The following is a 12,392-nucleotide window of genomic DNA, read 5'->3' as shown; positions in this document are numbered from 1 at the left end:
AACAAATGATCTCATCTTCTTATATCCCATCTCTTATTTAGAAACAAATCCTTAAAGCCTCGTCATTCAGTCTTGATCAGCAAAATTAGATAATGTTCAGAAGTGGCTCAATCAAACTTGCTAGGTTCTGTTATTATAGCCAGTTTCAAGTAGATCTAGTTTTCCTGTGCAGCTTAAAAAGATGTGTATATGAAAAAAAACCTACATTTTTTCCATATTGAATCACTTGTGCCTGGATATTAGTTATCCAGACCGGCAATGTCTCTGTTTCAGACTGGAATATTTACCTGCAATTGAACCTAAGACTTTTTGCCACAGAGCTTTATTATTTGTTGCTGCCTCCTTTTCAATTCAAATATAACTCTTTAGAGCCAACTATGTCCATCAGCTAACATTTTCATATGGATTAAGGTACCTAAAAGGATCCTTCAAGTCAAGAAAGGGAAAAAAAACTTCACTCTCAGAATATTCATTTCATAAAAATCTACTTTTATTTTTTAGATTTTTTCTGTGTTGGCTTTAGCAGCAGTTAGAGAGATGTTTTATAGCAGAAATCATTGCTCGTTTGGCTCACAATTTCAGAATTTGTACTGCCAAGCTTGCCACATCATAGCAAACGCTATGTGATTTGATTTATTTTATCACTCTTTCCATAGAGCAGTGGATAAATCATTTGGGACATGGAATTGCCTCAGCTCTTGTACTCACCTTTTGCCATTTCAGTCCACTTTATAGCTTAACATCTCTTATGAAATATTTTCTTCTTGTTTGCTTGTGGGCGATATAAAACAGAAGTTGAAACCCAATCTGCTGAAATGGCTTTATTATTGAAAAGGATGTTAAAGGTAGGGGAATAGGGGACAGTCCTTTAAGTTAGCTTACTTTTCATGTTAGAAAGCTATAAAGATTTATTTTTTTATTTTTTTTAATTCCATTTATATCCCGCCCTTCTCCGAAGACTCAGGGCGGCTTACAAGCTTAGCAGTAGCCTTCATTTTATGTATATGCCTGCTTATTAGGGCTTTCACACACACCCCAAGTGGCATTATTACAAAGTCAGCTTAATTGCCCCCAACAATCTGGGTCCTCATTTTACCTACCTCGGAAGGATGGAAGGCTGAGTCAACCTTGAGCCTGGTGGGATGCGAACCTGCACTAATTGCAGGCAGCTGGTGTTACTTAAGGAGGCATTAGCCCACTGCTCCACCAAGGCTCTTATATCTAAAAAATCTTGGAAGGAGAAGTATAAATTCAGAGAAACGTAATATTGGGAGAAGACAAAAAGAAAGTTGTTTTTTTAGATGAATGCATGGACTTTGAGTAAGAGGGAAAAACACTCCATATGAAAGGATGGCTAGTACAATGGGGCTTAAGTGTAAAGTAAAACTAGGATCTATTCATAGACAAAACAGCAACATGAGAGAGGAAAGGAGATGGTTTAACAAATTAACTCTTCTCTTTAATTCTGTGCACGGTAATAACTCCAGAGCTGTAATTTTCATAGACAGAAGTCATTGAGATCTATCCATGATAAAATGCAGGAGATTCATTGTCCTCCCATCCACTTCAGTCTTTTTCCATTTCCTCATTGCCTGCTGTCCCCTGCCAACACTCCTCTTCTGTCCCCTGTTGCACTCTGGCGCAGTTCTAGTGTGGTGACCCAAGTTTCAGCTCTGGAGCATATGTCGTGTTCATCCTTTTTAATGCAGGGTGTACCCAGTAAAACTGGGAGTCAACATCTCTGCGCTGCAAGAGAAGTTACAGCTCCTCCTGAGCGAAACTGAGTTTACAAGCAAAATGATTTACAACCAGTTGCAACATGACCATGATTTGTGACAGTTTTTGTTGGTTTCTATCTGTCATAACAGTGGTTGTAAAATTCTGTTTACTCACTTGTTGCCTTGATTTACAATCACAATGACTTAGAACTAAATTCCATGCTCCATTGCGATCGTAAGTCGAGGATTTACATCTTAGCCTTTTAAACAAAAGCAGGAACCTTTGAGCATCTTAAAGGCTATGAAATTTATTATTGTAAAGATACCATTATACTATTCATGATATTAAAGGAACACAGAACATAGAATAACAGAGTTGGAAGGGACCTTGGAGGTGTTCTAGTTCAACCCCAGTGTTGGAGCACCCATAACTTCTGAAGGCAAGCCATCCACTGGTAATTGTTCTCACCATTTAAAACCAGAGAAAAATGCACTCTTCAGGTATAATTGATCCCAGTTTTGTTAGTATTGGCACACTACATATAGTTTGTGGGCAACTATAACAGTTTATTTCATATTTGTTTTGGATGACATTTGCTTATCTTGTAGTTATTTAACTAAAGGCAGAATAAATATTTTCTAGAATAATTGCCTGTTTATACAATTACGCATCTGCAACTACATAGATGAAGAAAGCACTTCAAAATTCCCCATTGTTTGGAATTTCAACACTAAACTTTCAATGTTCTGCAATTTGTATTTATTGTAATATGATTATTTTAAGTTTCCAACTGCTGTTTGCTGCCAGAATCACGTTGAGATGGGCAGCCATATAAACAGAAATAAATAAGTAAATAAATCTTATGTAGAGGATATTTTTGAAGATTAGTCATGTCTTTCAGTGTAACTGTATACTTATTTGTATTAAGGTTTTTAATTTTATTTAAACTGAAAGCTGAGCCTTTCTTTGAATATGTCAATATTGATATTAAAATAACATTTAAATCTAGCTTTCTGAAAACATTTTTAAACCTACCTTACTTGACTTATTTCCCCAAATGTATCAAAGGTGTAATTAAAGGAAACAAGTCCTTATTTTAATTAACGCTAGTATCAAGCTCCTCCTTTTAAAACTGCATGGCTTAGTAGCTTAAAATATTTTAATTTACCTAAAACTAATCTAATAAAAGTCTAATAAAACAAAGACATTTAGAAATCAAAGTAGTAACATTTTGCCTCGAGACCTTCAGTATGACATCAGTAGACATTCTCTTCTGGTCTGCAAAACTCCACCATCCATTTTATTTTATTTGTTTTAGATATTTTTAATTAAGAAAAAATAGGAATCTTGTGTATTGTAAAGTATCAGCTTCAGGCATAATTTTTATTTCCAAGGCTGCTTCTATAAGTGCTTAAGAGAACAAAGGCTGAAGTAAAGTGGCCATGATGTCAATTTCCAATGTATTTGCCATCTAAAAATTGGGACCCATGTCTTAATGCTTTCCCACATAAAAGCCCTAAAGTGTTGAACCTTTATATGTATAAGATGGTTAGAAATAAAGCCAGCTTAAACCCTTTTCTGGGACTCAACAATTTCTCCATTTTGGTCACAGCATTGACTTGAGGTGGAGTTGGTAGATGACACCAGGTGTATTTGCCCTTGAAGAAGATTAATGGTTCTGTATTTGTGCTAGGACATCTTGGTTATATAGATCAGCCCTTACTCTATGAAGTCTACTAGGTGAATCTTGTAATTCTTGAGATAAATGACCAGCTTTGATTATTAAATTCCAAAGGAGATGAATTTATAGCTGTGGATGGCAGCCACCCTTAAGAAGTACAATCAGTACTAGAGGCATGCATATATAGAATACACAAAACGTAGACTTAAATGTGTTGAAGAACCTGATAAGTAAAGTAGAAGTATCTCTGCATAGTTTATTTAATACAAGCCACCATCTTGAGTTTGCAGATACCGGTAGTCAGTGATTGAAGTTGTAGTCATGACTGAAACCAATTTTCTTGCTCATACATGGTTATAATTGACCATGCAAGATACTAAGGAAATTCTTGGTCTCTATGAACTTGGATTTCAAGATTGGCTAGAAGCTCTTTCATATATGAGGATCCCAACTACTTTTTGAACTTGTGAAATGGCTTCTATCAGATTTTATGTACCAGATTTACCCATGTATTGTGCACATGGGAATTTTGGAGAGTTGCAGATTGATATAACACAAGTGGAGTTTGCATAATTGGGTAGGATACAGTTTCATTGCCTGTAATCAAAGCAGATTCTGTCTTTCTCATCAAACAAACTGTGTAAAGGAGGACTTTCTTACTAATTTAACACTCTTTGTATTTTAGAAACCCTTTCAAATTCCAGGACACAGGTTGAGTTTCACTTGTCTAAAACCCTGAAATTAGATATTCAGAAATTTTAAAATGAGCTGCTTTTCAGGGATCAACAGAAAGCAGGTCCTCATCCTTCTCAGCTACATAATCAAGAGACTCTCCATAGCAGAGGTTGATTAATCGATTTGACTTCTGTGCATTTGGCGTAACTGAGATGGCACTTGGCAATCAGGCATAAAAATGGAGTTTACAATACTCATCCATCATGTGACCTTTAACAGCAGCATGTGTCAAAAAACATCTCCAGAGATAGCTCTGTCAGTGGTTTAGCTGGATACATGTGTGTTGGTTTTTGACAAGGAAGACAAATGGGTGTGTAGCTTGCTAATACTTTGCAGAAGTTTCAGTTTAATAAAGGACTGGCCTGCATCTTAACGCTTGGTTCATAGAAAATGATTCCTGCAGAAGCAATGATTTGCTTCAGCCTTCTTGAAGCAATTGGAAATGGCACAAATGGAATCCAGTTTTTTAAACTTTGTTGCTTATAACAGGAAAAATGCAGCTGTTTATTTAGGCTGCCCGACCCTTGAAGAGGTTTGTAAAAGACCAAAGAGATGTCCTCTTTCCCTCTTCCTACCACCTCCAATTCTGGAGTGCAGGATCCAAATCTGAAAGGGCTTGGAGAGAACATTAACATCTTTTGGCTCTGAAACCTTTTGCCATCATGCCTCCCTTTAGACTAATCTTAATGTACATCTCTCCCCTAAAAGTCAAAGTCCAAAATGAACACAAATGAACCATGAAACAGTACAATGATTGTGAAGTTTCCATTTCAAGTGTAGCTCTTGATAGCATCTCTGCTAAAGTGCATGCAAAGCATACTCTTTATTATAAACCTTATGAGTTAAATATGAGTTATTCTTACTGTTAGGGGTGGGGTGTGTGATCATAATTAGCAAGTTCAGAAAATTATTGAGAAAATTTGTTTTTACAGTTCACCAGTCCTCTGGCAGTCATCTCCAAAAAGCTTCTTAATGTTATTGATGGAAGAATTTGAAGGAAAATTCATACTTCAAGGAAAATAATGGATGAACGTATATGTAAAAAATTATCTTACTAGCAAGTACTTTGTTCTATGTCGTCAGAAAATAGGAAATCCTCTTGAACATCTTCAAGAAGAGTAGATGCTGAAACCAAACTGTTCTAAAATATTTATTTATTTATTTATTTAATAATATTTATATACCGCCCTTCTCCCGAAGGACTCAGGGCGGTGAACAGGGCAAGAATAAAAATACAAAGTTACAAAAATTAAAAAAGAATTAAATATATGCCCACTAAAACAATCAGTACAATATTAAAACCCCAATAAAACCACAATAAAAAACCCCACCAATCCCCCATCAGGCCAGGCCGGCTTGTTCAAATAGGAATGTTTTTAGGTCGCGGCGAAAGGAGCGAAGATCGGGCGCCATCCGGAGCTCAACCGGCAGCTGATTCCATAGCTCCGGGGCGCCCACAGAGAAGGATCTCCCCCTGGGGACCACCAATCGACATTCTCTGATCGGTGGCACCCTGAGGAGGCCCTCTCTGTGGGAGCGCACATATTGTAGCTGAGTACTAGAATATTAAGTTTCAACTGTCAGTGTAACTTCATTGATGCAATGAATGTTTTTCTCTCTTTATGAAATACTCTATTGTTGCAAAATACCATCTGCTATATTTACTTATTTTGGACCTGAGGGTGTAGCAAATGATGAGAGAGTATAATGTGGATGCAAAAGATGGTTTCAAGAATGCAATTGTTACTAGATTGAAAACATGTCCTCCTCTTAATACATCATATCTTGAAATGCCAGTTTTAGGAGTGTTTTCGTGGTGGTAAGGTTGTGTTTTGCAATATGGTTTGTTCTAATGTTTATACACTGAATATGCTGGGCAGTTTGATGTTTTCTGAAATAGTGACCTGTTAAACAGCACATGACGATTTTATCCTCTTACTATTCCTATTTCATTTAAAAGAGAGTCGCATACTGGATGGAATCAACCTCTTCATACTGTTTTAGTAGCTGTGGTAATTTTGGTATATTGCAAAACTAAACATAAGTTGCCTCAAAAAGGACATGCTGCATAATGTAAAGATGCAATAAATCTAGCATTCCCCAACTTGATGCCTTTCAGAGAGTTTGGGATTACAATTCCCAGAATTCCCAACCAGCATAGTTGATGGATATGCTGCCTGAAAATGAAGAAATTATTGTCCAATAAAACACAGAGGATCCCAAATTGAGGAGGTGCTTATTAATAGCCCTCTGCTACATTAATTTGTCTGATCCATTTTTAAACATGTTTAAAGTAGTGGTCATTAACAAAAGTTGTGGCAACAGCTCTAAAAATTAATCCTTACATAAATGTTTATCTACTTTCAATCAATGTATTGATTTTATGAAATTATGAGAAAGGATGGATTGTTGTCCAAGTTTATTACATGCTTTTGTAAATATTTTATTAATTAATTACAATCATATGTACTTAATAAACAACTCGGGGTCTGGGTTCCTTTATCATTCAGTGGTATAAATTAACTTTCACTCAAAATCCAATACTACACCATCCAGTATTTCCACGATCATCTCTTCTTCTAATAGTAATCATTTCCCCCCACTATATAAGTATAATTCTTACTGCTATTAATACCTATACAATTAAATATAAACATCTTCATCACATGTTTCTAATGTTATACATAGTGTCAGTAATACCAGTTTATAATATCTTCTGTCACCAAAACATATCTCAAATGTATTTGCAATCAGTTCCCTTATTCAGTCTGTATCCTGTTTTTCCCCCTTTTTTCCAATTTTAATTTCCCATCAATATTCAAAATAACTTTATCAATTATCTGTTTTCTCATAATTAATTACATTTGGGTAATTGAAAGCTTCCCTTATACCGACCCTCTTAGTATTTTCATATTTCCCATCTTATGGAAAATTATGTTATCCTAATTACAAATCACATCCTTCTATTTTATAATGGTCCTTTTATTTCTAACAATTGTCTATTCTTTTAATCATATTCATACATCCATTAGATGGTATAAAACCTCATCTAATTAGTCAGGACATCTACTTATTACATGCTATAGAGCATGTTATAGTTTACTATTGAGTTAACTTACATTGCATCATATTTATATCAAGAAGTTGAATATGCCAAATACTTGATTCTGGGTGCTGCTTCCTACTGGGTTACACTGTCCCTGATGCCTGGATGCAAATGAGAATTATGCAGATGTTTCCCAGAAGGTAATAACAAATGCTCAAGCCTCCAAAAAATGTGGGAGCTTTTACTTTTCTTACAATCTTGACTACTTAGATACTGTACATAAACGTTGTTCAATTCAGATCTCATATGACTTCATTTGCTCTGAGTAACAGTAATATGCTGAGAGTCAGCAGTTCTCAGGTTAAAGATGTCACTTATGTCAATAATCAACAACTGCTCCGCTTCAGCAACTGTGAAACACAGAGTTTCTTGAAATATGGGATGGTGAGAAGAAGAAGCAACAGATTTAAAGTGCTATAGGGATGTGGAAGCTGCATCCTCATACTTGGGGGGTGGGCAATTAGTTGTTTATAAATTCTGTTTATAAGCTGTTATTTGTGAATGCTTTCCTTTCTTGTTTTTCAGAACATTTTCAGCATCATCTTGATTTAGCATTATCAGAGGGACACATTTTAAAAATCAGTTCTATTTTTTTTAAAAAAATTGAATTGGACAAACTTGGAATTAAAAACTTAGCTATTAGATGGGAACAGTTGTCAGAGCTATAATTAGCCTAGCTTCTCAAAATTATACACTTAAGCAAACATGGAGGTTTTGCTAGATGGTTCTTTATTTGCCTCATATTCTCTGGCAACTTAAACACCCCAGCTCCAGTCCCTTTTTCTTTTAAGATCCTTCATTCTACTCAGGGTGCCTCCTTGAGTTAACTTTTAGTGATATAAAATATGATTTTGCAATATGAGCTAAAATGCTTAACATAATTTGGTTGCATTCATGATTAGAATACGAACTGATTTTTTTTCCTAATACAGAACATGCCACGTCAGTATCCAAATTGTATTGATAGCTTTGTAAAAGGTCTTACAATAGCACCTTCATCAGACAAGGATGAATTTTGTGCAACTACATAGAAGAATTGTTCAAAGCATGTTTAAAAAGAATTACAAATCTAACTTCTCGCTATGTTGATAGTGTTTTCCATGAGATGTATGCCATGTATGTTTTGTGATGAAAAAAACATCTCTTCTAGATTGTTTCTCTCTTGATGAACCTAGAAAGAGCTCTGGTGCCAGGTATCTAGATTTGTTGCTCCTTCATATTTTTAAATAGCTTATTTGGGAAAGAAGTGTCAACATTAGCCTTAATGGCCCGAGTGAGAAGTCAAAATTAAATGTATACTCTAGCTTTGTATTAACCTTTCCAGGAGAAAGATATGCAAGGGCAGTTGAAACAATAACATCCTGAAAGCACTTGAGACTTGATGTGTGATCTGCTATTGGGATGATTTAAATAATTTAACAACATGATGAGAGAGGAAGATGAAATATAACTAAATAAAGGTTTGAGTTTCCAGAGATGGACACTTTCTCATTGTGGTTTGCTTATTTACCAACTAGAGCTGGAGGGACAAAGACTGAAGGACATTGTCTGCAGAAATGCAAGAGTTTGGAAAATAAATGGCTGGACGGAGGGACAAAATGTTCTACTCTGAGGCTGCCTTTGGAAAAAAGAGTTGTAGAGGAACATTTAGCAGTATCTCTATTGTGTCTCTGTTTAAAATATTAAAATTATGGCAGGCAGTGACAGAGAGAAGAAAAACAAATACAGCTGGGGAACTGATAAGCTATAAAGGACAGGTATTTCCAGCTGGAATTAGAATACCATTAATAACTTTCTCTGAAGTTCTCTAGGAGAGACATGATCTGTGTCTGGAATCATGAAAGTATAGCTAATATACTGTGGTGCATTCTGATGTTGAAAGGTCAGGCTATATTGGCTGTGTCTTTTGGCAACACTGCATCCAAGAATAGAAGACTAATTGTAATAGTCTGAAATCCTTGGCATGAATGTGTTTAGGCACACTGCTCTTCTCTCACTCTCATCCTTTCCATCCATATATGGAGATAATACGGTCTAGTTCTGCAAGGTTATGATCACCCCTTGCATCAAGGCTAGGAATCAAAGCTTGTGAGAACCCCCAAAGCCAACTGAGCACCCCACGCTATAAAATCCAAAACTGGGTAATCTTGTATCTCCAAACTGTTCACAGTTATGTTTTAATAATGCTGCATCATTTATATTGTGGATTAAGTACTCTCATAATCTTTTGGGCAGACTAGCCGAACTTTTAAGACATTACAGAATCAAACAGATAAATGTTAAAGTTCTAAAACATTGATTAATAGACGAACATTTTAATTTATTAATTCAAGTGAACATAACTCATTTGGAATAGAAATTACAAATTGTAAACTACAAAGACAACTGTTATTGCTCTCCTTTCTTCTGTTTGGATATGTTTATATCCCTGGCTTCTCTTTCAAGGACTCAGCTTAGCATTTTTCTTCACAATTTTCCAGTGAGGAAGGTATGAGAAATAGTAACTTGTCCAAAGTTATTCAGTGTATTTTGCCAAATTCAAATTTTGCATCTCAAATGTGAAAAAAATCTGCTACGTTTGCTCTGCATTTTCTTTTCCTTTTTTTAAATAAAGGAACAGATGGTATATTAAAAAAATAACAAATGCATACTCACTTATTTGCATTTCTTATTTTTCAGATTGTCATTTTATTCTGGACATTCATCATTCTCCATGTATTGCATGCTGTTTCTAGCAGTAAGTATATGTATTTTTAGCAGCTGGTTATGATGTTTAAAAAGTTTGAGGTGGAAATATTTGCTGCATCAGCAGAATTTCTTTTGAGCTATTTGTGCAAGGGAAGCATTAAATAAAAGTGATTTGGGGGTGGAATGGGGGTGTTTGGAATGCTTGGTCAATACCTCCCCGCAGACTTCAATTGAATTAACAGGATATTTTTCACCCAGATGAACAAGTAAATTGATTGGGGGGGGGAAATTTTTTTTAAAATCCCATTTATATCCCGCCCTTCTCCGAAGACTCAGGGCGGCTTACAATCTAAAGCACAAATCAATGCTTTAGATTTGTCCCAATTTCTCCCATTAAAATGGAATATATATTTTTTAAAGTCCACCAGTCAAAAAGAAATATTTTTTCTCTTACGCAGTAGTCTAATTGGAATTTCTTTAGACACAATTACATCTGTATTGTTTATATTCAGTCTTGCACTAAAATGCTGCTCAAAGACTTGATTTCTTGTCTTCTTGCACCAGCTATCTCTTGGAACATTCTTGGAAAGAATGTTGACTCACCAAGTGGATTTCTCTTATCCTGCCTCTCAGAAAATCTCTCTTTAGCTATAATTGACTATATCCAAAACTATTTAAGAAAGTGAAGCTTTTGGGAACCTTTTATCCATATAGGTTGTATTACAGCTGCAAGCTTGATTGGAATCCCTTGAATGAGACAGGGCAGCTGGAAGATGGAGATGTTTATGTTTGTGTGCTTGTTCGTTTATTTATGGGCTTATCTGTCCCCAGTGGCTTTGGTAGGATAGGCATAGTCCAGGTCCCCACAGTGTAGTTGTGTTGCCTGATGGATCCTTTGAAGTGTGCCTTCTCTGTGATGGTGGCTGACTTGTGGAACAGTCATCTGCTGGAGAAATGGATGGCCTTAACCCTGTTGACTTTTGGGAAAATGGTGAAGACCTGACTTTTTCCCCAGGATTGAGGCCAGGATGTTGATGAAACTGAGATAGAGGATGAATACAAGTTTTATTGAGGCCTCAATGATGTTTAGTGTTTTAAATGGTCTTTTTAGTGTACTGTGTTTTTATTCTGTTCATTGCTTAACGTTCTCTCTAGTAGAGCAGTTATCTAACTTTGTTTAATAAAATAATAAACGAGTTTATTTTGCATGTCACAAAATAAATCTCCAAATCTTGTTTGTAATCTGCAAAGTCTCCTGGTAGTTGACCATAGTAAGATACTGAAAAAGGATATACATTAACATGTCCATGGTAAAATAGGAATAACTAGAGAGAGAGAGAAATATAAGTTATTCTTGAATGCTCATCACAAGAGCTTTCTTTTAATTAAGATCGAAAAAATTCAATGGGATGGGATGGGATGGGATGGGGAAGTAACTTAGCTCCTGGAGGGAGGTGGACCCAGAAAAGCCTATGGGCAGGTCTACCTTCCCTTCCTGACAGTGAGAATCACCAGCACCTTCTCCCAGAAAACACACCTGTCAAGCAAATCAACTTTGGCTGGAGAAGATAAGCCTGCAAATCCATAGGTACTAAGCCTTCTCATAGGTGTTTTCTGCACCTATGCCTCTGTTATTTGGATTAGAAAGAGATGTCTCTTCTCTGACACTTGGGAAGAGGAGGCATCTTGCTATCACTTACTTTGGTCCCACTTCTCATGCCATCCCAAGCAAATTATCTCTGAGAAAATGCAGCCCCCCTGCCCCCCCCCCAAAAGGATGCTTATTTGGTAGAGTCGTGCAACTTAAAAGTGAACTCAAGTGCAGAAAGATTAATTACTTCCAATGATTTTTATCTAATAGAATGGACAGATGGAGGGGTTAAAATGTGAAGCTGTTACTTGTGCAATCAAAATGCCTCGTTCTAACCTGTTACATGCACTGTTTATGTGAAAAAGAGATAGAGCTTCAGTTGCATAGAGTTGTCATGGCTGCCACTTGACTGTTTTTAATCACCCTCTTGAACAGTTCTGGGTGGAAGTAATCGTTTTTTGGAGTGCTGAGCTGCTTTTTAAATCACATTCAGAGTACCCTAAACATATTTTAGAGAAGTAATTGAAGCAAGACTACAGTATTCTTATTTTCAGTAACATTTATTTCATGTAGGTCCTTTGGCCATTATACAACAAATGGGCAACAACACAATAAACTCTAATCATTAATCTTGAAAGTCAGCAGTACAAAAGTCAATTAAAAACATGCTAAAAATAGTCAATGAATCATTTTAAGCTGATGCTGAACATAATTCTTTTAGTACTAGGCACTCACTCATCCATTTTTATTATTCACAAATTTCTCATTTGCTTCAGTGGGTCAGAATAACTGGCAAACCTAATTTGTATTTGTCTTGACATTGGTTTTTGTTTCAGTTCAGAGAAATTGCCAATTTGTTTGGAGGGATTAAA

General features: G+C 35.9%; 1 protein-coding gene across 3 annotated transcripts in view; it reads left to right on the top strand.

The window, feature by feature from the left end:
- PLPP1 (phospholipid phosphatase 1) overlaps positions 1 to 12,392 on the top strand; it is an 80,208-nt gene that overhangs the window by 51,806 nt on the left and 16,010 nt on the right. For all 3 annotated transcript variants that reach the window (XM_081317113.1, XM_081317114.1, XM_081317115.1), the window contains exon 4: positions 9,921 to 9,978. In XM_081317113.1, the coding sequence (XP_081173239.1) occupies positions 9,921 to 9,978 (58 nt within the window). The remainder of the gene's footprint in view (positions 1 to 9,920; positions 9,979 to 12,392) is intronic.

Source organism: Vipera berus (genome assembly GCF_964194415.1).
Source record: "Vipera berus genome assembly, chromosome: 2".
In the NCBI taxonomy this organism is placed as follows: Eukaryota; Metazoa; Chordata; class Lepidosauria; order Squamata; family Viperidae; genus Vipera; species Vipera berus.
Note: the sequence above shows the minus strand (reverse complement) of the source record. Positions and strands in the feature narration are given on the sequence as shown.